This window comes from Silurus aristotelis, assembly GCF_946808225.1.
Source record: "Silurus aristotelis genome assembly, chromosome: 7".
Taxonomy (NCBI): Eukaryota; Metazoa; Chordata; class Actinopteri; order Siluriformes; family Siluridae; genus Silurus; species Silurus aristotelis.
The window spans coordinates 20807947-20820434 of NC_139580.1; the positions used below are offsets into that span (position 1 = coordinate 20807947).

Below are 12488 nucleotides of genomic sequence, written 5' to 3' on the forward strand. Positions count from 1 at the left end.
ACTAAAAATGAGCGGCCTCTTGCATAAAGTCACAAGTCACAGGCCCTCTTCCTTTTCCCCCCTCACACATCGGGTGCATGTGTACCAGTCACCCATACTCTTAAGGTGGCAGAGGCACACACAGCACAGACATGGGTGGGCACAGTACACATGCAGACAGCAGAGTGGAAGGAAAGAGCATTGCGCAAAAAACAGGCAGCTTGGAAAAAGTGAGCGAGCGGGGCCGAACCAAGCTGAAGCGGGCCGTGCCCGGGTCCAGCTCATGGTGATGCTACTGGTGGTACCTTTGGATGTGGGCTGGGCACGAGCGACTGGTGGGGGTCGTGTGTTGGGACCTGAGCGAGCTCAGGATCGGGCTGGGACTCGGGTTCTGGGGTGGAAGGGTTAAGTGAGTCGGCCTGAGCGGTGCCAGTTGGCTCCTTGGATTTCGTACCCGCTAGTGGTGCAGCGGGCTCAACAGCAGGGGGCACTGATGCCACTGCAGGGGGGAAGGAGGGCAGGGCCACAGCAGCCTCAGCCTGCTGTGAAGTACGGTTCACATAGGTTATAGACACATGCCACTAAAAGCATTCCTATAAGCACTTAAACTGCTCTGAGGGTGTAAAGTGTTTAATAAACCATTAGAGAAAATCTCTAGATGAAAAAAGGAAGTGATTAAAGAAATTTCATAATTTGACAAGATGACAAAAGAGACAACCTCATATTTCTTAAAAAAAAAAAAAAAAACAGTGAAATTTTAATCTATATCAAGTCAGCTGTAAAAGGTAAATTTAACAAAGCGGCCCTTTTAAAAGTAATACCATGCGAATATGTAATTTTTTTTTTTTTTTGCTCAAAATAAATTCCCAAATGTAATAGTACAAATCAACCTCCTGATGATATTTTACATTCCAAGTGCATGTGTTAGTTTAGAAAAGAACTGAAAAGCCTTTGCAGAGAACAAACTAGCTTCATGTTTACAATTGCATATTTATAAACTGAAGCTTTACTAGACAGCATGCAGTCATGGCTTGTGTACTGTACCTGTTGTGGAGCAGGCATCTTAAATCCAGCAGCTTCAATGCGGTTCATGGGCTCAGGTTGAGGAGCTGCATGCTGGTAACTTGGGTACGCCGGCACGTCCTGAATGACAGGTGGATCCTCTCGCACAGGCTCAGAAGAACGTGTGATTGCAGGCTCACTGGGTAAGCCCACCTCGTCGTTCAGAGTCTCATCCAGCTCCTGGTCTGTATAGGCACCTCCTTCAGTGTCTGTGTCCTCGTAATCAGATGTGTGGCGGCTGTCAGTGCTGTACATGCTGTACTCGCTGCCTGGCGCTGAGAGGTAGGACAAGCGGTCGTCATGGATGTCTAGGTCGTCCTCTGGAGCTCCGTCAGCCTGGAAACAACAATTATGCAATTATGTGGCCACAGGACCTTAGTACAGTTTACAAATTAAATAAGAAAATGTATAGAAATAAAAAAATGTAATATAATATATATATATTTTTTTTTAAGTTACTGTCAAAAGCATTTAAAAAAAAAAAAATAATTACAGTATTTAATCACCATTACAAGGTGTTAATATATTTGAATATATATTTACAACAGCAGACTAATCTGCATTCAGTTACTGAAATAATTTCTGCTCTGGTCTTAGAATAAAATAAGTGTTTATAATATGAAAATAAAATAATTAATGTCCTTATATTATGTATTTATGCACCAATTTTAATCAAGCCACTAAAATGGTTTCTTTGTATTTTAAGATATTTTGATGTATTTACAATTATATTTAAGTTGGTAGACTCTTGACTTGACCCTTATCCAGAGCACCTTCCATGCAACTCATTTATATAACTGACCAGCTATGGGGTTAAGGGCCTTGCTCAGGGGATGCATCTAGGTGTGGCTGGGATTTGAACTCTCAAGCTTTTGATCCAAAATCCAAAGCCTTAACCACTAAGCTACCACCTGCTATAAATATAGCTATAATTATTATTTTTTTCCTAAATCATTTGGCGATTGGCTTACCTTGCCCTCAGAAACCCAGACCAGCTGGTTCTGTTGCTGCTGAATGGTTTCTTTCAGAGCTCCATACCACCCATCATTCATGTTGTTCAAGTTAATGGTGGCTAATTAGAGAGTAGACAAGAGGCAGAAAAATATTTATGTAGCAAAGCTAGAATTTGAATTGCTTGCTGGAATCTTTCTTTAAGAGGCAAAGGTGAAATTAAATTATTTGATTTTGATGTTCTGCAGTCTCTGCACATACTGGTGAAAAGATGGTGGTTGTTCTTCCTCAGTTTAAGGGCACGCTCATACAGTTTCCTTGCACTCTTTCTGGACTCAGGACACAGCCTGGTCCTCATATTCTTCACACCCTGTTTGCTGTCTGGGTTCAGAAATACCACGATGGGGTACCACTGGGCATAGTTCAGACGGTCCACAGCATTAGGGGTGATGTCCAACACTGCATGCTTATCCTAGCAAAGGACACATAGCCAAAGTGAGCAATTCAATATAGGTTCAGAAACGTAATGGAGTGGCAGAGGTAATATGCAGCTTAGTGTTATATGATGTGGCAAACACTCAGATAACTCACTCTATCAATAATCTGTTTAATGGTATGGAGACGAATGATTCCAGAACTGCGCTGGTCTGTGCCTGCATCTCTGGGCTCGCTCTCTGTAGACAAGAACGATATGATTAATAAGGTGTTTAAATCAACAATGATTATACTGTATAATGTACATGAAGTACACATGCACGTCGCTGACTGGTGTTCCAAGGGTATTACAATTACACATACACATTACACATACACATATATACACATTGCGAGACGTAAAAAAAATGCTCACTGGCAAGTTCAAAGATGTCCGTTTCCTCCCTTGAAAGTTTCTCTCTGGCAACATCAGCAATGGGACCAAACACTACTACAGGTCTCAGGAAACCAGCTAATCATGCAGGAATAAGAACAAAGCAGGTCAGTGCACAAATTCCATTAAACACAGATGCAAAACAGAAAACAAAGAGTCATACACTGCAAGATAAATTATTACGCTGCACAAAACAATGAGTAATAACAAGGTTTTGCATTGCTGTCAGGACAGGCCCTTACCTTCTCTCAGTACTACTCTCTCATAGGCAGGGAATTTTGTCTGTACAGGCTGAGCAGAAAGGTCCTCTCTACTTTTCCTCAGGTTCCTTTTGGAGCTCCTCAGGCCACGGAACCTCCAGAAGTCTGCCCTGTCCCCTCCTGCTGTCTTGGGAAGCGTGTACTGCACACTGGAGAGCTGCTCTGCTCTAGAGGACAGCAAACACAAAAGGCTGTTATTCAATTTGTATAAAAAGATGAACTAAAACCAGCCATCTAACACACTATAGGGCATCTCTGTGTGCGATTGATATGTTATTTCTATTATCGAATTATCCATCTATCTTTTTCCATACAATTCACTAAAATTACTAGATCTTTTTCCAGTACCTGTTCTTGTTGGGGATGATGCCCCGCTCCACCTCTTGGTGGTTCTTGCCAATGCGAATTGCAAGCCAGGAACCCAGTTTGCCGTTGTAAAGGGTGTCTACTACCCGGAATACCTCGCCCTTATTAAAGCTCAGGCCATATGGAGACTCTTTTTCGTATTCAAAATGAGTCCGGATATAAAACGAGTCACCCACATCCGACTCCACTATTCGTCGGTACACTAGAGAGCAAAGAAAAATGTGTCCGTGCAGAAGAAGAGAAAATGATGCTTTATGTCTGTTTTCACTTTAGATAATTAAAAGTCAAATGAGGACACGACTTTTCATTTGATCACAGGAAATCAAATAAATCGGTGCATGATCTCAACATCCTTACCATCTTTCTTTTTCTGAGCCAAAATGGTGACATCATCCCCTTTGGGCAGATCCAGAAGAAACAGCACAGCCTCCTCTCGGATGATATTTGCAAAGTCTACATTATTGACCTGAGTGGAGAACATCGAAAAGATGGTCTCTGATCATTGGTTCATCGATAAAAGTACAAATATAATAAACATTAACATAAATACAGAAAAAAACATCCATAAAATTCATTACAGAGAAAGTCACTGTTCATTGTTTAAAAAAAAAAAAAAGGATTCAGAGTGTGGAAGGCACTTTGGCAGCCGGTCAAGAGAACAACCCATATCACTGGGGAAACCACCAAGGAACTAAAAACACTTTGGTACATGCTACGGTTTAGTACCATTTACACACAAGCAAGGCAAAGCTTGAAAATCAAGTCGCCATAAACTAAGGCTGTTATCACAGAACCCATAAAAATGGGTATAAAACTTGAATACTAAAAAGATCTATTCATCATTTAACAAAGCTAAACTATCATAAAGATGTGTTATTATACAGGGCTGGTCTACTTATAGTTTACTTAAGAATATTATGACTACTGATACAGCCTTATAAATAAGCAAAAACCTTTCAGTTAAATTAACATTTATTTTGTATTGGGCAGGAGACAGACAGGAAAACTCACCCTGAGTATCTGGTCTCCCTCCTCGAGGCCTTCTTTAGCAGCAGGACTGTCCTCCAGCACGCCAGCCACAAAAATGCCCACGTCATTGCCGCCAGCCAGCCTCAGCCCCACGCTCTCACCCTTCTTAAACTTTACAAGCTTCATACTAGGCCTGGAGAAATTAAGAGTCCAAACATTAAAAAAAATCCCTTTGTGATGGCAAGTTTTTCTTAACTTTGTGTACAATTATGAAGAAGGGTAAGGGTACCGTAGAATGCTGTCATCATGGTTTACACTGGGCACAGGGGCATCTGCAGGACTGACAGGCAAATCCACATCAGGCTGGCCAGGCTGAGCATACACAGGCTTTGGCTCTAAGTACAGCAATAACCATGTTAAAACACACATATAAACAAACGCACACAAAGTGGATTCCCTGCTAAAAGAGGTCAAGCAACTACATGGCAAGACGCTACAGGCGGCCAGCGTGTCAAAACTAATCAAAATCATGCTGCACACATCTCCGCTGTTGTGCAAACACTCTATGGTCCCATTTCGTAGCTAGAAATGTTTCAAATGCTTTTTAGCAAATGTGCACAATACAAACAATCGTTTTAACTGTTTTCTTTCAGATACATTATTATAGAACTACTAATTGTGACAAACATGCTGGTGACAGATGGGTCAGGGTATTAATCTGATCTCTGACCTGGCAGAGGGGGGAGCTGTTTCTCCTCTCTCGTCCCAGTCTGTTCCAGTGCTTTATGCGTCTCTTCCACCATTTTAGCAGGCAAGGGGAGTGGCTTTGAGATGCGATCCTCATCACGACTCCTATGACTGCAAACAGAAGAATGAATGTATAAGCTGATGCAGAGTGATGCTTAGTTCCAGAAAATCTAAATATGGTTTCTTTTTGACCAAAAATCCCAAGCATCAAAAAGACTTGAAAAGCATATACATCAAGCACGTCTATACTGTACTAATAAGCACTGTTGAATAATGCAGCAGAAAAAAATAGGGGAAAAAAAAAAGTTAATAATCCATTAAGCATATTTAGGGATTAATGCATGCCTTGTGGCCTGAAAAGCAGACAATATCAAAGCACATGCCTTTCCTTCACTATCAGGGCAAAGCACACACTCAATAAAACAATGTTTATAGTGAAAGACAAACTGCTGCAAGGGAGGGATGAGGATATGAGCGAGAGAGAGAGAGAGCGCACGCAAGACAAGGACAATGCATGTCTACACCAGTTAGGTAGTCTTGAAGGTCACAGCTGTGTTTTGCTGCTCCTTTGCTGGGCTATATTTAGACCAGCCCATCTGATCTGGAGTGATGGCGGATGACAGAAGGAAGAGAGAGAGAGAGAGAGAGAGAGAGAGACAGAGAGAGAGAGAGAGAGAGAGAGAGAGAGAGAGAGGGAGAGAGGGAGAGGAAGAGGGAGAGAGGGAGAGAGACACTCTAGATGCACTGGTCCTGAGTGCTAAAGGAGAAAATGGCCCTTGAAGAATCGTTACATGGTCAAAGATTCAGAGTGCGGCCATTTAGTAACCTTTAACGTCATAGTAGACAGTGTGAGCCGTGTTTATAGACTCAACAAAAAAAAAAAAAAAAAAACATCTCCCCTTTCTCCAGTTTTCTGTCTTGATATAGGCTCCACATGTGGTCCTGTTTAATTCTTGATGCTTATGAATATTCTTTCCAGCAATTAAGAGTGGTTAAAAAAAAAAAAAAGAAAAGAAATTATGCTGACACTGAGTGTATAGCTGCATCCACATGCCAACTGAACAAACGCTGTTCCATCTATTGTCACGATACAAGCAAATGTAATGATAACCAACATAAGATCAAAGTGTTGTTTACATTTGTCTAGGCATACATATGGAGTGTTTTTTGTTTTTGTTTTCTTTCCTGTATGAAGCATGCAAGTTGTCTGTCTGAAATCTGAATTTCCAGTTTGTAGTCATATTAGCACTGCTGAAACATATATTAAAATGCATTTAATGTTAAAATCATGTCAGGCTGCATGGGGACTAATGCCAATGAATGTCATCATCACAACCCACCACTATATTAAAGTTTTATATATCTCCTGTGTGTAAAATTACAACTTCTAAAGGGTGCACACACGACCAGATAGCTAAGCTGGGAAAATGTCTCTGAGTGAGAGTGAGAGAGAGAGAGAGAGAGAGAGAGAGAGAGAGAGAGAGAGAGAGAGAGAGAGAGAGAGAGAGAGAAGGGGAAAGAAAGGAAGGAGGATGGTGACTGCCACAACACTTTAAAAACACACATTTCCTTCTCTAACAATAAGCTTGTAAAATAGAACCAGGATAAAAAAAAAATTATAATTACATCTTTCTTTGACTGCCCTCTATGGCAGCCTCTTGTTTAGGACAATATTTGGATAAACCAAACTCAAATTAAACTCTTTACTAGAAATATGCAATTAATAGAAATAGCTCATCAACAAGGAGCTGGGTTAGTTTGATCAGTTCACAATATTATACAATAGCATCAGTGCTGCAGACAGCGAAGAATGGAAGGTTAGTTAGTTGGTAGTGCTTCAGTGATGTGTTACATGTGTGTTGGGATTCTTTCAAACCACATTTGATACACTTACACTGCACAAATTCTTTGCACCAAGAATCGTGTGGCTCTGATTCGAAATATAAATACATTTAAAATGAAAAAACAATTGTATGAATGTAAGATGTACAAACGGTAAAAAAAATTTCTAATAAAGCTGAACCTCCTGCAGTATAAAATAGCAGAAGAAAGTTGGCAAGAAAGTGAAGAGAAGACGAGTGAGAGAGAGAGAGAGAGAGAGAGAGAGAGAGAGAGAGAGAGAGAGAGAGAGAGAGAGAGAGAGAGAGAGAAAATGCACAGACCTGCCATTGCTGATTTGTGGAGGGGAATGTCTGGAATGTTCTGAGGGCTCAGAGCGCCGGTCTGGGGAGCGAGAGCGACTGCTCTTCTTCTTGTCGTGCGAGCGGTTCGAATGATCAGAAGCTACTGAGTGGATATCTGAAATATCTGTCGCAAAAGAGCACTAAACATTAACTTTCACATAAAAAAAATGCATTACATACCAATGGAGTAAATACTCCATCAAAACATTAACTAAAATAAAATGGATAGAAAAAACTAAATAATGGATAATCATGGTTCAAAACAGAACCACTAACCATCTCTATCGGAGGCATTGGCCGAGGGAATGCTGTCATCCAGATCAGGGATGTTGAGCAGCGTGGCTCTCTCATCTCTCTGCACGACCATCTTCAACTTGCCCTTCGACCTTTCAATCAACTTCTTAGCGTCTATTAGGGAGAGGTTCTCGGTCACTGTGCCATTTATCTACAAAGAGAAGATCCAAAAGAGTTAAGAGACTTTGTACACTGTACAATCTCCACATTAATTAATTTTATATATATATATATATATATATATATATATATATATATATATATATATATATATATATATATATATATATATATATACACACACACACACACACACACACACACACACACACACACACACACACACACACACACACACACACACACACACACACACACACACACACACACACACACACACACACACACACACACACACAGTACAGACCAAAAGTTTGGACACACCTTCTCATTCAAAGAGTTTTCTTTATTTTCATGACTATGAAAATTGTAGAGTCACACTGAAGGCATCAAAACTATGAATTAACACATGTGGAATTATATACATAACAAAAAAGTGTGAAACAACTAAAAATATGTCATATTGTAGGTTCTTCAAAGTAGCCACCTTTTGCTTAGATTACTGCTTTGCACACTCTTGGCATTCTCTTGATGCCTACTTTGAAGAACCTACAATATGACATTTTCAGTTCACTTTTTTGTTATGTATATAATTCCACATGTGTTAATTCATAGTTTTGATGCCTTCAGTGTGAATCTACAATTTTCATAGTCATGAAAATAAAGAAAACTCTTTGAATGAGCAGGTGTGTCCAAACTTTTGGTTTGTACTGTATATATATATATATAATATATATAAACTTTTGGTTTGTACTGTATATATATAATATATATAAACTTTTGGTTTGTACTGTATATATATAATATATATAAACTTTTGGTTTGTACTGTATATATATAATATATATAAACTTTTGGTTTGTACTGTATATATATAATATATATACAGTACAGACCAAAAGTTTGGACACACAAGGTGTGTCCAAACTTTTGGTCTGTACTGTATATAAAAACATTTATTATACATATACAGCTAATGTCAATGGTGCGGATGAAGTTGGATAATTAAAAATACAGGCTGCGAAGCTCAGGAAAAAAAAAAAAAAAAAAAAAAAAAGAGAAAGTTTGGCCACTCGTTGCATACTCGGAACTCCCGCGATGAAACCTGCGAGTGCATCAGTCTCACGGTAAAAATAGATACACGAATATTAGCTCACAAACAGAGCCACAGAGTGCCTTTGAAAGTGTTCTCTTTTGTGCTTTCTGTGTATTTTAAGCCTAAATCATGGGTCTTAAAGTGGTTAAAAATGCTGGAAAGGATAGCAGCAGTACTGCACAAAAAAGTACACCTGTTGGTTACTCATCAGTTTCAGCTCTCGCCACGAGTTCCAGAACGACGAGTACCGAGGTATTACTGTATTGACAACCAGTTCAGAAACAACCAAATGATATGGACTAAAAAAGTGTTTTTTAATTTATTTATTTATTTATATTTTATTTCATTTTTTTTTAGTTTTTTCATGAGCAGACATTTTACTGGAACTACCAGAATGTGTAGAGGTTCAAATAAGAATAAACAATTCCATATTGGAATTTCTTAAAAGTTGAAAAGGGCTTTTAAACTATAAATAATGACCTGATAGTCAATTTATCACTATACAATAAGAAATTGTCAAACAACAAAACTAAATTAATTGTAATCCATTGAGAAATTAGGACCTTCCTTATTTAACATTAATAACATATTGAAGTTTAAAAAAAAAAAAAAAAAAAAAAAAAAAAAAAAAACCACACACACACACACACACACACACACACACACACACACACACACACACACACACACACACACACACACACACACACACACACACACACACACACACACACACACACACACACACACACACACACACATATAATCAGAAAACCATAAAAGACAAGTCTCACAAGTCAACAATAATTTTTTTGGTGCACCACTACTGTATGTACTGCTTCTCAAATGTTTTTTTTCTTCATCTAACACTTTGAGAAATGCCAAGTTTGGACATAAGATACAATAGTTTTCTTGTTGTTCCTCAGTAAAAGCATCAAAATGTACTCTAGATCTCCTTCAACTAAATCCATTATACCACACTGCTTATTTCAAGAGGCCATGCTCTCTCACCTTCAGTACTACGTCACCTTCCTGGATGTTGCCGTCCCTGGCAGCCAGGCTTTCGGGAGAGATATCCTTCACAAAGATGTGGCTGGCCAGGCGAAGACCATATTCTGCTTATGAGAGTGAAAGGCAGAAAACACATGCGCGCCATGTTAGTATATTTATTCAGCAACATTCATTTGTTCATCTGCCGATCCCTTTTGCTCATTCTCTAATAACACACTGTATTCTAACCACAAAATTTTTTTGTTGAAATACAAATAAAGAAATGCTAATGAGCGGTCTGATATTTTGAAGCTAACCTTCATTCTTGCGAGACTTGACGAGCGTGACCTTGGCTGGACGGGAAGCCAAGTTGGAAGAGACAGAATGGCGCTCCGAGCGTGGAGACAGACTCCTGTCTCTGGAGGCGCTTCGCTCTCTGTCCCGTTCCCTTCTTGTGCCCTGTCGATCACCTCTAGCACTGCGCCGTCCTGTGGCACCGCCCCCACCATACCCACTACGCCCACTCCGCGCTTCATAGATCTCGTCTTCATAGCTGTCGTCATCTTCGTCATGCTCAGACATGGTTTCTCGCTCTCCGTGACGCCCTGACGGGACCTGAACCTTCCTCTTTCGTCTGATGGTCTGAGAAGGGAAAGAGAGGATCATTCACTGAAATCTGATATTAAACGTTTTGTGTTTAAACACATTCAAACTGAAGCACTGATATACAGAAGGAAAAAAAAGCACTAAAAAGCACTAAAACATACTATTTTTGCGTTCTTTCCACTTTTCCGCAGCTGCTGCACGGCATACGCATGCTCCACATTATCCATTGAGACGGAGTTAACCATCACAACTCGGTCATTCTCCCTGCAAGGACATTATAAAGCATTATCAATATTTAAGTTTCATTACATAACAGCCAGCACTGCTTAATGCCCGTCATGAAAGGAAAATCTTAAGTGAGCTTTCAGGTTTTAAGTGTGAACAGGACTGATTAAAGGTAAGAAAGAAAAAAAATACATTTTCAGCCTTCTGATCTTGATGCAAACTTAAAATAAATGTTAACTAATATGATAAATTAACATTGGAGCTAGTCAGTTAATTAAAATAATGAATTCAGAATAATGGAGAGTATGTGGTGAGAGTAGGGAGCAGGTTGAGATGAGCCTGGAGAGCTGGAGGGACACGCTGGAGAGAAGGGGAATGAAAGTCAGTAGGAGTAAGACAGAGTACATGTGTGTAAATAAGAGGGAGGGCAGTGTAGTGGTGCGGTTGCAGGGAGAAGAGGTGGAGAAGGTGGAGGAGTTCAGGTACCTGGGGTCAAAAGTGCAAAGTAATAGAGAGTGTGTTAGAGAAGTGAAGAAAAGAGTGCAGGCAGGGTGGAGAAGAGTGATAGCAGAAATGATTAGTGATAGAAGAGTATCTGCAAGAGTGAAAGGGAAAGTTTATAGGACTGTGGTGAGACCTGTGATGTATGTATTAGAGACAGTGGCATTGAGTAAAAGACAGGAGGTGGAGCTGGAGGTAGCAGAGCTGAAGATGTTGAGGTTTTCGTTGGGAGTGACGAGAATGGACAAGATTAGAAATTAGTTTATTAGAAAGACAGCGCATGTAGGACGTTTTGGTGACAAGGTGAGGGAGGTGAGATTAAGATGGTTTGGACATGTGCAGAGGAGGGACATGAGTTATATTGGTAGGAGAATGCTGAGGATGGAGCCACCAGGAAGGAGGAGGTTAATGAATGTGGTGAGGGAAGACATGCAGGTAGTTGGTGTGAAAGAGGCAGATGTAGAGAACAGGAGGGTATGGAAACGGATGATCCGCTGTGGCGACCCCTAATGGGAGCAGCCGAAAGAAAAAGAAGAAGAATTCAAAATAATGGAAATGAATAAGTTTAAGAACTCCTGGCAAGTGGAAAACTTTATGTAGTCATGGACCAGATCCTCTTCCAAGGTTTTGGATGTAGTACTTCATGTCTGTGCACTCAACAAGTCTGTGGCCAACATTTTAGTTATAAGGCATGTTCTGTCTTACGTAAAAGATTATATAAACGTCTGGCAAGTGCTAAAACTTTCCCTGCATACTGACTGCATATTGTGCATGTGAAAGACTTACAGAACAGTATTATTGGCACTCTTGGTGTAGGAGGGTTTAAAAATATTTAGGGAAAAAAATGCTCTGTGGTCAAGTAAAAGAGAGAAAACTAAACCTTAAATTTACTTTAATCTAAAAACTTACATTAAATTGTTTGGGCTAAAATACTTCTCACTGTATGGTGAATTGTCTGTACTGTTTTTTCTGACCGGAATGATCGCGAAAGCAATAGATATATTAATAGCAACTATAAGCTATAGTTATATTATTGTGGTGGATCATATATCATCTAATATAACACATTTTAACCAACATACTAAGAAATCAATAAAATAAAACATTTCTGTTTCAGAAAGATCAAATAAAGGGTTTTCTTTTCACCTGGTTGTTGCATCAGAGAAACAATTAGATAAAGACTGAAAGCCTGGGAGCATAATCAGTTAGTCCCAGGTGGCCAACAGTTTGTGAGATAGTAACTTGGGTGGCTTCTATTATTATTGCATGAC

The 12488-nt window shown here is 39.7% G+C and overlaps 1 protein-coding gene across 42 annotated transcripts in view; it reads right to left on the reverse strand.

Annotated features, from left to right (window-relative positions):
* Nucleotides 1–12488, reverse strand: part of tjp1b (tight junction protein 1b) — a 73764-nt gene that overhangs the window by 7503 nt on the left and 53773 nt on the right. For 16 of the 42 annotated variants that reach the window (XM_083545913.1, XM_083545953.1, XM_083545951.1 and 13 more), the window contains 16 exons: nucleotides 10653–10755; nucleotides 10203–10527; nucleotides 9907–10013; nucleotides 7662–7830; nucleotides 7365–7509; nucleotides 5186–5313; nucleotides 4745–4850; nucleotides 4498–4648; nucleotides 3844–3952; nucleotides 3469–3688; nucleotides 3103–3287; nucleotides 2843–2938; nucleotides 2584–2666; nucleotides 2254–2464; nucleotides 2013–2113; nucleotides 1024–1377 (listed from right to left, as the gene is read on the reverse strand). In XM_083545913.1, coding sequence (XP_083402039.1) covers nucleotides 1024–1377; nucleotides 2013–2113; nucleotides 2254–2464; nucleotides 2584–2666; nucleotides 2843–2938; nucleotides 3103–3287; nucleotides 3469–3688; nucleotides 3844–3952; nucleotides 4498–4648; nucleotides 4745–4850; nucleotides 5186–5313; nucleotides 7365–7509; nucleotides 7662–7830; nucleotides 9907–10013; nucleotides 10203–10527; nucleotides 10653–10755 — 2593 coding nt within the window. Of the gene's footprint in view, nucleotides 1–284; nucleotides 522–1023; nucleotides 1378–2012; nucleotides 2114–2253; nucleotides 2465–2583; nucleotides 2667–2842; nucleotides 2939–3102; nucleotides 3288–3468; nucleotides 3689–3843; nucleotides 3953–4497; nucleotides 4649–4744; nucleotides 4851–5185; nucleotides 5314–7364; nucleotides 7510–7661; nucleotides 7831–9906; nucleotides 10014–10202; nucleotides 10528–10652; nucleotides 10756–12488 lie in introns of all 42 variants that reach the window. The other 26 variants (XM_083545923.1, XM_083545949.1, XM_083545945.1 and 23 more) reach the window with 3 other exon arrangements.